The sequence below is a fragment of the Malania oleifera genome, chromosome 7 (assembly GCF_029873635.1).
Source record: "Malania oleifera isolate guangnan ecotype guangnan chromosome 7, ASM2987363v1, whole genome shotgun sequence".
Classification (NCBI taxonomy): domain Eukaryota; kingdom Viridiplantae; phylum Streptophyta; class Magnoliopsida; order Santalales; family Ximeniaceae; genus Malania; species Malania oleifera.
In genome coordinates, this window is record NC_080423.1 from 38,467,622 (window position 1) to 38,481,574 (window position 13,953).

The 13,953-nt window shown below is 39.4% G+C and overlaps 1 protein-coding gene and 1 non-coding gene across 5 annotated transcripts in view; both read right to left on the reverse strand.

Moving 5' to 3' along the window:
• The window catches only part of LOC131160738 (allantoate deiminase 2), a 30,663-nt gene extending 17,747 nt beyond the window's left edge, over positions 1-12,916 (reverse strand). For 2 of the 4 annotated variants that reach the window (XM_058116617.1, XM_058116616.1), the window contains exons 1-3: positions 12,665-12,901; positions 12,191-12,268; positions 11,070-11,164 (exon numbers count right to left, since the gene is read on the reverse strand). In XM_058116617.1, the coding sequence (XP_057972600.1) occupies positions 11,070-11,164; positions 12,191-12,268; positions 12,665-12,803 (312 nt within the window). In that variant the 5' untranslated portion in view covers positions 12,804-12,901. Of the gene's footprint in view, positions 1-11,069; positions 11,165-12,190; positions 12,269-12,664 lie in introns of all 4 variants that reach the window. The other 2 variants (XM_058116619.1, XM_058116618.1) reach the window with 2 other exon arrangements.
• Positions 2,087-2,192, reverse strand: LOC131161100 (small nucleolar RNA R71). Its single transcript, XR_009138260.1, has one exon. It is a non-coding gene; the product is annotated as a small nucleolar RNA R71 (small nucleolar RNA).
• Positions 12,917-13,953: the final 1,037 nt, after the last annotated feature.

Here is a 13,953-nt window from a genome sequence, read left to right on the forward strand (position 1 = left end):
TCGATCATGTGGTGTGACTAGCTAACGCAAGGGGCGACCAGGGCAAAAGCTGCAGACTCCAAGGTTCATACTGAAGAAGAAATGCTGCAAGGTTCGACCAAATGTTCGACCATGTGACCCTCAAGGGCGACCAAGTCAAGATACTGAAGCTTATTGAGCCTAGAAATACCGAGAGTCTCGACCAAGTGCTCGACCAAGAAGACCTTGAGGGGTGACCAGGTCGAGTTCCTGAGTAGAACTGAAGATTGAAATTCTGAGAGTCTCGACCAAGTGCTCGACCAGTAAGACCTTAAGGGGCGACCAAGTCTAGATCTCAAGCAGCATCTCGACCAGCAGCTCAACCAACAAGACCTTGAGGGGCGACTGGGTCTAGATCTCAACCAGCAGCTCGACCAGCAAAAATAGGGGTGCGACCTAGTCTCCAATGACGATCTTCTGCGCGAGATTTTGTGCTAAACTTTCCTATTTCAAAATTCAAACCTTGTAAACCCTAATGGGTATAAATATTAGCTATGAATATGTTCTAGGGGTTCCTCTTTGGCTGATTTTAGGTTAGTGACAGATCTAGAACACCATTGTGAACCAATGTACATTAGTTGGATTAGATTTCAATATCAATTCTGGATTGTGCAAGATGTGTTCGACGGCCTGCGCTCTCGTATTTTCCAAGTAGATTAGATGGTCATTCCGTTGCAGGGGAAGTTGTTTGTGAGAGACAACTCGAATACCAAGGGATGATTTGTACATGCTTTCAATTTACTGCTTTCATTCATATGCTTTCTTTTAATCACTTTTATTTACTGTTTTCGATTTACTGCTTTGATTCTAATGAAAGATTGCAGATAAGGATAAGCACTACTACAATCTCTACCAGATAAAAGTAGTTGACTACGGAATCGCGGAGGTGTTCGTGATCGTTGAGACAGGGTATACTCCAGTTCCTGACCGTGCTCCGGACAGTTAGTGCACCCTTGCTACCTTGTGCCCTCGAATGACCCTCTCCCACTTGGCCTGAGATTCTCGGATTAGTACTTCTATGGATAGTTGGTGGAGTGTAGTCAGAGGCAAGGCGTCCAGTTTCTGATTCAAGTCGAAGCATCGCTTTGTAGGAGTAGAGTACTTTAGATTTTACATGCTTTCCATTAGTTGTTAGAAACACCACAAAAATCCCACCTTTACACTTCTTTTTATACAAAACTTTAATAAACTAATCTGGAAAAAGGCTGATAACTGCACTCTAATCCCTGTGGATCGATACCCGACTTCCCTACTTTCTACTGAACTTGGGATTAAGTTAGCTTTTATAAATATTATTTTTGGCAGTTAAGGACCCAAGCCTTGGCGAGACTACCAAATTTTGGCGCCGTTGCCAGGTGTTAAGTCACGGTTATTAGCCAATTTCTATTTTAGCATGTTATAGCTTTGTTTTTCTCTTTACTTTCCTTTTCTTTTATCTTTATTAATTTTTGTTTTCTTTGTTTTGATACTCTGAAGTATTGATTCTATGTGCTTCAAGTGTGTATGCTAGGTTTTCACTCTTTGGATCTCGAGTTAGTTCCGATAGACCCCGAGATTGAGAGATCCCGTAGGTCCCTTAGGAAACCCACTTCGAATCATGAGTTTGCAGAGTCGTCTGAACTTAAAGTAATGGCCGAACGTCCACCGGTTCTCGTTGTTCAAATACTGGAACCCCAAGCTCCCCGCCAACCTATGGTGGCGGAGCAACCACTTGGGCCTCTTAGGGACTACTTTGTACCTAGTGCATACACCTCACCTTCTTGCATCCGATATCCGGATGTCAAGGCAACTCAATTTGAGATCAAAACTTCTTTCATCTCTATGCTTCCCACTTTTTATGGGAATTCAAATGAAAATCCTTATAAGCATCTAGATGAGTTCCTCGAGACTTGTTCCACCATCCACATCCACAATTTTGGTGATGATGCTCTCCACCTTAGGCTTTTCCCATTCTCTTTGAAGGATAAGGCCAAATATTGGCTGACGTCCTTAGAGCCGTCGGTGACCAACTGGGCCACCATGCAACACAAGTTCTTGAAAAAGTACTTCCCAATTGGGAAGACTAACCAGTTTAGGAGAGCCATCACTAGTTTCTCACAGATGGGTGGGGAACTATTTTTCGAGACTTGGGAACGCTTTAGGGACTTGCTACGTCAATGCTCACACCATCAAGTTCCTAAGTGACAATTGGTTTTGACATTCTATGAAGGGTTAGATGAACGTGATATGTTGATGGTAGATGCATCGTGTGGAAGTACTCTCCTCGCCAAACACGAGAATGAGGCCTGGGTTCTCTTTGAGAACCTTGCCAAGAATTCTCAGCAGCATAATGTTGCTGCTTATAGACCCTCTGAATCGTCCACTTCCAAATCTAGAGGAGTTTATGAGTTGGCCACAAGCCATGACCTAGCATCCACCCTACACACTATAGTTCAAAAGTTAGATCGGGTCTTGTCCTTAGGACAACAACCGCAACCTGTGGCATGTGCAAAGGTGTGTGCCATCTGCTCAGACCCCTCACATACATGCTACAATTGCCCACATGCGCCTTCCCAGCCTGAGCTTGTGCAGGAAGAAGTTAATTCACCCATAATTGGTATGATAGGCCGCCAAATGACCCTTACTCCAATATGTACAATTCTGGGTGGTGGCAACATCCCCACTTCTCCTGGAGGCCACAAGCTTCGGGTTTCCAAGCCCAAAGACCTCAAATATCACCCAATGCTCCACCCCTTCACCTGTATCAACTTTCAAAATCCTCCCATTATTGCCCCGAGATCATCATCTTTTCAGCGACCATCTCCTCCTCAATCTATGTATGATCCCTTCCAGGAGACGGTGTTGGAGACCCTAAAAGGCATAGAGGCTAATTGCCATGTAAATTGGAAACTACTCAAGTCTCATTCCAAATCTATTGCCAAGTTAGAAGCCACTATGGGGCAACTAGTTACTTATTTGAGTAGGAGAGATGAGGGTAAGTTGCCGAACCAGCCTCTCGTGAACCCTAAGGGTTAGTATGGGGTAGAATGTGCACCAGACACTGGACCTACATCGCATCATAAGCAGACCCAGGTGGTGACCACTCTTCAGAGTGGTAGGATGGTACCCAATAGAGCTGAGGAGAAGTTGAGCACAGGTAAGGGTAAGGAGAAAATGAGGGTAGAATCCAATGTTGAACCTTGTATCACCTCCACCTCTAGATTAGTGAGCAACCCAAAGATTTCCACTCCCACTGCTGAAGGAATACTACCCCATTATGTCCCTCTAGTGCTATACCCTACAGCCCTTCAGGCACCTTTTAAATCTAAGAGGCAAACCAATACTAAATCCATCATGGACATATTAAGGCAAGTAAAGATCAACCTTCCTCTCTTAGATATCATCAAGCAAGTGCTTGCTAAAAGACCTGTGCACCCAAAAGTGCAAATCTAAGGTGCACTTGAACAAAAGAGTCAGGTTGACCAAGAATGTGAGATCAATCCTTTCAGGTTCTACTCTCCCCAAACTTACAGACCCCGGTGCTGCCACCATCTCATGTGTAATTGGCAATTATACAATCGATAGGGCCCTTTTAGATTTGGGAGCGAGTGTGAACCTACAAACAATTCAGTTTGGGAGAGCTGAAACCCACCCCAGTCTCCTTGAAATTAGTTGACCGATTTATAAGAAAACCCTGGGGTGTTGTTAAGGATGTCCTAGTAAAGGATGATAGGTTCTTTTAGCCCGTTGATTTCATTGTTTTAGACATGGAGCCTACCGACCCAACCAAGAAACAGATTCCGGTCCTTCTGGGTCGCCCATTCTTAGCCACAGCTAATGCATGCATCCAGTGTAGGACCAGTGTTATGGATATATTCTTCGGCGACATGCAGCTCCGCTTGAATGTGTTCCGTGCCCCCCAGCACCCATCATATGACGCCTTATGTGAAGATGTAGACATTATTGACAAGAGTGTTGGGAAGGATGCCCCTTCGACTTTTTTGAAAAATTCCCTTGAGGATAGGCCTTTGGTTGATCGGTCTTCTACTTCAGGTTTAGAGGTCTCGTGTGTGCGTCTCTACTATTGGTGAGTCGGCCCATAACCTAGAAAAAAGGCCCTGAAAAGCTAGGTTCAAAAATCTTCCTACTCTCTCTAGCGTTCCAACATGTCCTCCCATTGAGGCCCCACCATTACTTGAGTTGAAGCCCCTGCCTGCTTCCCAACTTTCACCAAAAAAGGTCCAAGCTGTGGAAGTTGACATGATTGATAAATGTGTTAGGGAAGTGGCTCCCTCAATTCTGTGGCAGGACCCTCTAGAGGATATACTTCAGCCTGATAGCCTCTACATATCTAGCTTGGAGGACCCCTATGAGCAAATCTTTGCTATTGATGCCACGGTCTCTAGATTAAAGGGAAGACTATGGATAAGAAAACAGTGGTTTAAGGAGGTAATGGTGGAAGATACCCTTCCTTTCAAACCTAGGTGAGTTCGACCTAAGCATTCATTGCGTATGGCTGAAGATGGTAAACTTAGCGCTTCTGGAAGGCAACCCAATTGTATTTTTTATTGTTCTTTCTCCTTTGAGTTCGTAGGTTGTACATTGTAGAGTATACAGTGTTTAAAGTCCTTAAGAGTAGGTCATAGGTAAGTTGGGGGTGCTACTGACTCAAATTAGGCCAGGGCTAGTTCTTAGGATTTTTCTTTTGATGCGCTCTCTGTGTATATAATGTCTTCTTTCTTTTTATTTCGTTTCTTTTCTCTTCTTTATATTTTCTTTTGTGTTTCAGTGTATTATTGCATGCGATGTCTGGATTTTATGTTTCTTACTTATGCAGGTACTCTGGTTGATTTTTATTGCACCATGTCGTGTTTCCTCTCTCATGATTCCCAGGTTCTTTCTTTCCACACTACAATGAGGACACTGAAGTTTTAAGTTGGGGGAAGGGGGTAGGGAACCACTACATGGCACATTTCAAAGCACAAAAATGACAACTTTTTAAAATATTTTCATGAACATTGGGTATTTTATGCCATGTTAACATGTATTATACTCTTTACATACTCTTATATTACCTAGATGTCACATGCATAGGCTTATCAGTTATATGACCTTATTATGCTCACTAACGAAGTAGTGAGTTATTTGTGTGTAGTTTCACATAACATAGCCTATGAACAAATATAACACTCAATGTGGGTTCACTAGTGATGCATTTGTGTTAATGTGGTTATGTTAACTCTTGTATTCACATGGTACGTCACGAGGCTAAAAACGCACTTACACGTGATTTGTAGCACTTAGGATTCCTCGAGAGCACTGAGAGAACAACCGTGGAGACTATGACACCCTGTGAGGCACTGTTGAGCCGTACGTTCATTTCTTGAGTGTTGACGTCAAACTTTGAGTTTATGGAACTCAACTTTCCCTTTTTTTCTAGATTTTCTTTACCCACTAGTCTCGGTTCTTGCTTTTGCTAGCCTAAAGGTGATGTCTAGTGGGAAGATATAAACCTAAGTCTTGTAGCCTACTCAAGACGTGAAAATTGAGTCACCCCTAGAAACAGACTTAGTTCATGGACTTTTTGAGCTTAAGGTCCCATTGGTGATATGAAGACATAAAAAGTTGTGAAAAATGTCCTAGTTGACCATGAAAGAAAAATGTTAAAAGGAATGAGCAGAAGAAAAAGAAAAAGAAATGAAACATATGTAGAGTACCTGCTCAACATATGAAAAGGTCAAGCTAGGGACACAACACATGATTCTATAAGACTTTTCAGTAGTCCGATGCATGAGTTGTATTCATGCCTGGTCTATGAATAGGTCAATCTAGGGTGGTCTTGATTGGATGTGGAGAGTAGGTGAGAAGATGTTAGGGTGAAGGACCCGACACCTCATGTTTGGCTGGATCCCATTCTAATGAGACTAGTTTACTCCATGCTTAACGTCAGTTCTTCAAAATATGTGAGATATTTGATCATGACATTCTTCCTTACATATAAGAGTGAACCTATCTTTCTTGAGTGTTTTTGAGGGTATACCAGTGAGACTGAGTCAAGAAAACCGTTCTATAGCTGTCTAAGGGTATCCTGAGTGTGGCAGATCATGCACTTTACACATGCCTTGTGATGTAACCTATCTATGCTTGAATTTACATGATAATATTAGCTCTGAATTGCAATTGCTGGGTGATTCTCTATGAGTATATTGTTTTTGATGGCTAGGTATTGTAGAGACTTGCATGAGTAAATTGCTAAGGAGTGTGTGTATAATGGAGTCATGTATGAAAAGACCTATATGTAACTAGGTTATATTCTTGTATGTAAAATGGCATGACTGTGTTGCATACAATATTATCTGATGTTCACTGAGTTGGTGTTCGTGGGTATTGCCCTAGAAACCCTCACGAGACTACAACTCGTCCACTAGGATCAACCTAGGGGTTTAAAGCCTTGTTGCATATGGTAAATGCAACTGTGTTTCCCACGAAAGAGGAGGTAGATAGGATTTTCTTAGTTTTCTTAGTTTTTGTTTTGCTTGAGGGCTAGTAAAGTGTAAGTTGGGGGTTGTAATGAGTCCCTAAAATGCATGATTTTAGGCCCTCATTTACATTTTTTTGTCTTCTTTTATTATGTATATGCCCTTCGTTATCATATTTTGGAGTTATGCAAGGTTTGTTCGTGTTTCAGGAAAAACAGGTTAAAACCGACGAGTTAAGCAATAAGAGAAGCCAAGGGAGTATTTGGGATACTTAAAGCTCAAATCAGCTGTCTAGCAAAACTCCTAATGCCTCAATACACATAAAAGCAAAAAAAAGACTCTGTTCGATCATGTGGTGCAACCAGCTAACACAAGGGGCGACCAGGGCAAAAGCTGCAGACTCCAAGGTTCAAACTGAAGAAGAAATGCTGCAAGGTTCGACCATGTGACCCTCAAGAGCGACCAAGTCGAGATACTGAAGCTTATTGAGCCTAGAAATACCGAGAGTCTCGACCAAGTGCTCGACCAGGAAGACCTTGAGGGGCGACCAGGTCAAGTTCTTGAGCTGAACTGAAGATTGAAATACTGAGAGTCTCGACCAAGTGCTCTACCAGCAAGACCTTGAGGGGCAACCATGTCTAGATCTCAACCAGCATCTGGACTAGCAGCTCGACCAGAAATACCTTGAGGGCGACTAGGTCTAGATCTCGACCAACAAAAACAAGGGTGTGACTTGGTCTCCAACAACAATCTTCTGCACGAGATTTTGTGCTAAACTTTCCTATTTTGAAATTAAAACCTTGTAAACCCTAATTGGTATAAATATTAGCTACGAATATGTTCTAGGGGTTCCTCTTTGGCTGATTTTAGGTTAGTGACAGACCTAGAACACCATTGAGAGCCAATGTACATTAGTTGGATTAGATTTCAATATCAATTCTGGATTGTGCAAGAGGTGCTCGACGGCCCATGACAACCGGCGGCACTCTCGTATTTTCCGAGTAGATTAGATGGTCATTCCGTTGCAAGGACAGTTGTTTGTGAGAGACAACTCAAATACCAAGGGATGATTTTTATATGCTTTCAATTTACTGCTTTCATTTACTGCTTTGATTCTAATGAAAGATTGCAGATAAGTATAAGCACTACTACAGTCTCTACCAGATAAAAATAGTTGGCTACAGAACTGCAGAGGTGTTCGTGATCGTTGAGATAGGGTATACTCCGGTTTCCGACCGTGCTCTAGATGGTTGGTGCACCCTTGCTACCTTGTGGGCTCGAATGACCCTCTCCCGTTTGGCCTGAGATTCTCGAGTTAGTACTTCTATGGATAGCTGGCGTCTGATTCAAGTAGAAGCATCGCTTTGTAGGAGTAGCGTACTTAAAAATTTACATGCTTTCCATTAGTTGTTAGAAACACCACAAAAATCCCACCTTTACACTTCTTTTTATACAAAGCACTGCACTCTAATCCCTGTGGATCGATACTCGACTTCCCCACTTTCTACTGAACTTGGGATTAAGTTAGGTTTTATAAATATTATTTTTGGTAGTTAAGGACCAATTGTCACTGGGTGCATAATGTGAAAGTCAATCCTGATGGTTTTGTGGCTCGTTTGAAGGCCCACCTTGTTGCTAAGGGGTATACTTAGGTATATGGTTTCGATTATTCAGACAAATTCTCTCCAGTCGCTAAACTTTCCTCAATACGTTTGTTCATTTCTTTAGCCACCACTTGTCATTGGCCTCTACATCAGTTAGATGTGAAGAATGCTTTCCTACATGGTGATCTTCATAAGGATGTATATATGGAGCAACCACTTGGGTTTGTTGCTCAGGGGGAGTCAGACTCAGTATGTTAGCTTAAGAAATCATTGTATGGATTAAAACAATCTCCAAGAGCATGGTTTGGTTGTTTTAGTGTTGTAGTACATAAGTTTGGCCTCCATCAGTGTGCTGCAGATCACCCTGTATTTTATCGTCATACTCCATCTAACAGGATTTTGCTTATTGTGTATGTCGATGACATTGTAATCACTGGTGATGATGATCGAGGCATCTAGGACCTAAACTTTCCCTACAAAGTAAGTTTCATACCAAGGACTTGGGACTATTGAAATACTTGGGTATAGAAGTATCGAGATTTCATACGGGAACTGTCTTGTCACAGAGGAAGTATGTTCTTGATCTTCTAAATGAGACAGGACTGTTGGGATCCAAATCTTTTAATACACCCATGGATCCTAGTAGTAGGTTAGTGCCAGATATGGGTTGTTTGTTGCCTAACCTAGGACATAACTGAAGACTTGTTAGAAAGTTGAATTATCTCACAGTCACTTGACCAGATATATCCTTCGCAACAAATGTTGTGAGTTAGTTTCTCGATTCCTCGAGACAAAGTCACTGCGATATAGTAATTCATATTTTAAGATATCTCAAAGGTGCACCAAGGAGGGGTCTCTTATATCAGGATTGGGGTCACACTCATGTTCAGGGATATACAGTTGTAGATTAGGTCGGGTCACCTTCCGACCAAAGATCCACAACTGGTATTCTATCTTTGTCAGTGGTAATTTGGTGTCTTGGAAAAGTAAGAAACAAACTGTGGTGGCCAGGTTGAGTGTTGAGTTAGAGTATAGGGCTATGGCACACACTACATGTGAATTTGTTTGGTTGAAGAACATGCTGAAAGAACTAGGTTTTCCATATTTTCAGCCTATGGAGTTGATGTGTGATAATTAAGAAAGCACACTGAAGTTGACTGCCACTTTATTCGGGAGAAACTTGTACAGAAGCTCATTACAACCACTCATGTGAAGTCTGAGTTTCAACTTGCTAATTTGTTTACTAAAGCCTTGGGAGGTGCTCGTGTGAAATTCATTTGTAACAAGCTAGGAGCATATGATATATATGCTCTAGCTTGAGGGTGAGTGTTAATGGTTATTTGGTCATTTAGCATTATTATTATGCGTTAGAGTTTTATTAGTAATAAGTGTGAGTTAGTAAGGGTATAATGGTCATTCCAATTGTACTTGACATATATTATAAATAGAGGGAGAGACCTATCATTGAGTTTAGGTCTTCTATGTTACCCAATTATTAAACATGCTGATATGCAGGAGAGGCTATAATACAAATGGATCACAACATCATCACTGAAGATGGTTTAATATAGTCATTAGTTCAGAAATCAATTATTTTTGAACTGATAAGTAAATTCTTTACTGCTTACCATTGATCAAGTTTATCAATATACATTTCACCCACAAAGACTTTGATTATAAGTACTGATGGTGTTTACAAGGATAGATGCTACAGCCCTTGACATTTACTTGGAACGTTGACCAAGAGTGGGAGTTAGTTTGGCCATGGGCATGATTTCTTACATTCTTAGGAGATCTAAGGTGGAAACAACTAACAACTAGGTCCAGATCCTCTACCATCCCAAACATGTCACTGTAAGCAATAGCATATACCTTGTTTTGTCTGCAACACAAAAAGGAAAAGGAAAAGAAAAAGAAAAAGAAAAATAGATACAAGGATCATGATCATTTTTCCTGCTGGAATGGTGCTAGAAAAAGACACTAAAAAGATGGGATTAATGGTCACAGTATACTGGGTCTGCCCTTTAATTAGATTTGTAATTCCAACACTCTTATTGAATACCAACAAAAAATTTCTTTATGAAGTAAGAATACCATGTATACACATGGTATGCTTTATGCACATAGGGGTATTGATTCTATTGACTCAATTTCAGATTGTTTTAGCAACATATGAGCAAGGAACTGAACTTTATTCATGGGAAAAATATGCATGCTAGGGTTTGGATGGATCTTAAGAATTGGCCTTCATTGTGATCCTAGGAGAAAAAAAAAAAAACCCAGCAGGCAAATTGCTATCAGCAAGAGATAGGAGGACAGAAATAGTGTGAGGGAGGGAGAATATTGAGGCAGTTATCCCTTCTTTTCCTTTTCTTCATGGTTATGTTTTTGAAGTCATGTACCCATGGATGCATAGAAAAATAATTAATATCAACTTGAATTAACATTATTATTATTACCGTTATATTCATAAAAAAGCCTTATTATTATGCCAAAAAATTTTAAATTACAGATAGATCACCGTGGTTGTTAACTACACCACATGTTCTAAACTCTGTTTGAATTAACAGAAAGGGCTATAGAGCATGGCTAAATATAAATTGCAAATACATGCTTCAAATTATATGAAACATCATGCACAAGTAGAACGTAACTGTTCATGTAATGAACACTGTACAGCTAATAATTAGGACTTGAACATCTGAAACAGACAAAAAACATTACATTGGCATTCTCTAATCAATACAAGAATATCTCCTTTAGACTCTTAAAATGAAAGACAGGTAGCACTACTAAACTGTATATAAATGTTTAGTACTTAGTCCATATGCCCAGCAGAAGAAAAGAGAAAAGGTGGGGAAATGGGGATGCCAAGTGTTTGTCCAGATGAAAGTCACGCCATTTTTGGAGCAGGTAATATATGAGTATCTAAAGCTATCATCATAACAGATCTGTAGCAGTATGAACAGCATAGTCTACTTTTCTCTACCTTTCCAAGCTCATTAAGTCTTGCCACTGCCTCATCCCTCAGAATCTCTGGATATAAATCATTACTGCTGCCTTCAGCATCTTCACCCTCCAAATCTACTCATTTCGAAAAGCTTCATATTAAAGTTTCAACTCAAAGCAAGATATGAGCATGTGCATTGAATGTCCATGAATATTCTTGAACTTGTTCAAATGTCCAACTCTAATTTCAGAAACTGGAAATTTATGTATACCTTTTGCAGCATTCAGAGTGCCCTCATTCTTATATTTAAAAAATTCAGAAAAAGAGAATTTTATGTAGATCTTTAAAGCTTTATATGATAATACTCACATACACAGATAATTTTTCAATGTTTTGTAACTTACTTGCACACACAGAACTCTAGATCCATTTTTCAATAATAATAATAATAAAAATATAATGCCCTTATTAACAAGGGTGGAGCCATAGGTAGGCCAAATAGAGTCATGGTCCCCAGGTCCAGACAACACAAAAACAATGCTTTTTATTTTGTCAATTCTGAATATTCTTCCTCATGTTTGCTTTTTATTTTGTCAATTCTGAATATTCTTCCTCATGTTTTATGCATAGGGCCCCCAAAATGTTTTATAAAGCTAAGGTTTCATCCGTTGTGTATATTTTTGGCATCATTTGAAATCAATTTCTAGCCCCACCCCTGCTTATTAGTCTATTGTTCCCATTATGTTCAGTTATTCATATTATAATTCCACGATGTTGTTATGGGGATGCACAATAATTTGTTCGAACTAAGGAAGATGTTAGAATTTAAAATACAAAATGATGAAAATTTTTCAAATTTTAAATTTAATCTAGACATAAGATCTCTACACCAGATAACAAAAACACATAAGGATCATCCTTATTGAAAAAACTGAAAATGTTGCTACCAAAATAGCCTCCTAGAGATGTGTGTGAATCCATATTTTGGCAATAACATTTCTACTTCTCTAGCTGGAAACTACCATGCTCATACAGAAAATACAGGTAGCATTTGGAAGCATGGATTTCCAAGCCTCGAATCTCAATTAGCGTGCATTTGGATGAAACTCAGTACAATTTTGTATTGCATTTTATCCAAATTCACAAAAATTCAAATGTACCTGCAAACTCCAAGCTCCCAAACATGGGGATGGAGAACTTCTTGAACCTATTGATGTTGACATATTTGAATGAATAATCTGACCACATATTAAATAGACGCATGTGACAATTAAATAATAATAATACAATCACAATATCCTCAGAACTTCGAATAATTCAATAACCAGCAGCTACAGCATAATCAAACTGTAAAATGAATTATAAACCTAACACTCGGAGTAGGCTTTTGGATTCAGCCTTAAACGACGCAGAGAACATGAGAAGTCGTCAAAAAATAGATCGACAAATAGTATATGGTACCATTACCAAAGTGCAATTTAAATAGCTTTTCATTAAAAGCACTTCCTGCTTTTAATTCCTACAGCGGCAAGTGAATATGGTGATTCTTTTCATTAACCTTTCTAATCCATCAAGGTTGCTTGGCATAAACCTAAACTAAACAAAAAACCCAACGAATAAAATGTTGAAATTACCAGAAAATATGAAACCGAAAGCAAGAGTTGATGCCAGAAAAAGCACCGAAACTATCGAAACAACCGGTGTAGTGTTGATTTTATGAAACTTGAAGCTTTTATTTACAGGGAAATGAGGCTTTCTAACAGAAATCACCATGGCTGCCGCGCTTGAAAGCAAGAACAAAGGCAGCCACGGAAGTGACGAGCACAGCACCCAGCCAGTGCCGTCCGCCTCATCTGCTCATGTGCGTTTCATTTTTGTCTTTTAATAACCCGTGAATATTCAGGGAAGGCTAGAATATCGACCGCCACTTCTGGTTTACTTGTGGGCCCCACTTTGTGGTCTCCTGTTGAGGTTCCGAGGTTAGTTTGGCCCGTACGCACTAGTTAAAAGAAGCGTTTAAGGCATATTTGAAAAATATTTTTTTTAAAAGTTTGTATATAATTACATAACTGACATTCTTTTTTAACTTTGCAACATTCACATAAACTATTTAAAAGAACCATTTACCAATCTTAAATTTTGGTTAAAGGTTCATATCTATTTAGTGGAATGAATTTCAAACCGTCTTGTTATAAATAATAAATTTAAAATGAGAATATGTGAAATAAAATTGAGATGTGAGTTCAAATATGTCTCACTGGAGTTGTCATTAACTTACTTTATTTTATATGAGGTTCAAATGTCTAATTAAATATTACGAATTGATCGATTTTCTGACTATACCTAGGGTTTAAAGAATTGATAGTCAAAGTTTGTTTGCGTATCAAAGTCAAGTTCGAGAGTATATTTATGTGAGGAGAGTGTACTAACATCTCTTGTACACCAATTGTACCAAATGATACTTACCAGAAGATGTATAATCATTAACATATCAATCATCCTTTATTTTAATTTTCTTACCGTTCTTTTTAATATTCTTCTGCTTTACATTCTCACAATATTCCGATTTTGAATACAAGACTTCCTTAACCTCAAAATAACCCGAGTGCTAACTTCCCCCTATGGCATTCATTGTTAGATTAATTATTTAATTCAATTCACTCATGCTTCTCCAATAAAATTTGAAAGCATGTCATGCAACAACTTGTACATGTTGAGAAAAAATTTATATACGAACAATTCCCACAAATAAATCAATGGAGTAATGCAAATGATAAATAAAAAATAAGACACAGGAAATTTAACGTGGTTCCCTCAAATGTTGAGGTACGTCCACGGGGCACGGCGCTCAAATCCACTATCACCAAATATGTTGTACAAAGTGGATACAAAAGGCATAAGTCTTACAAATACACAAGAGTAT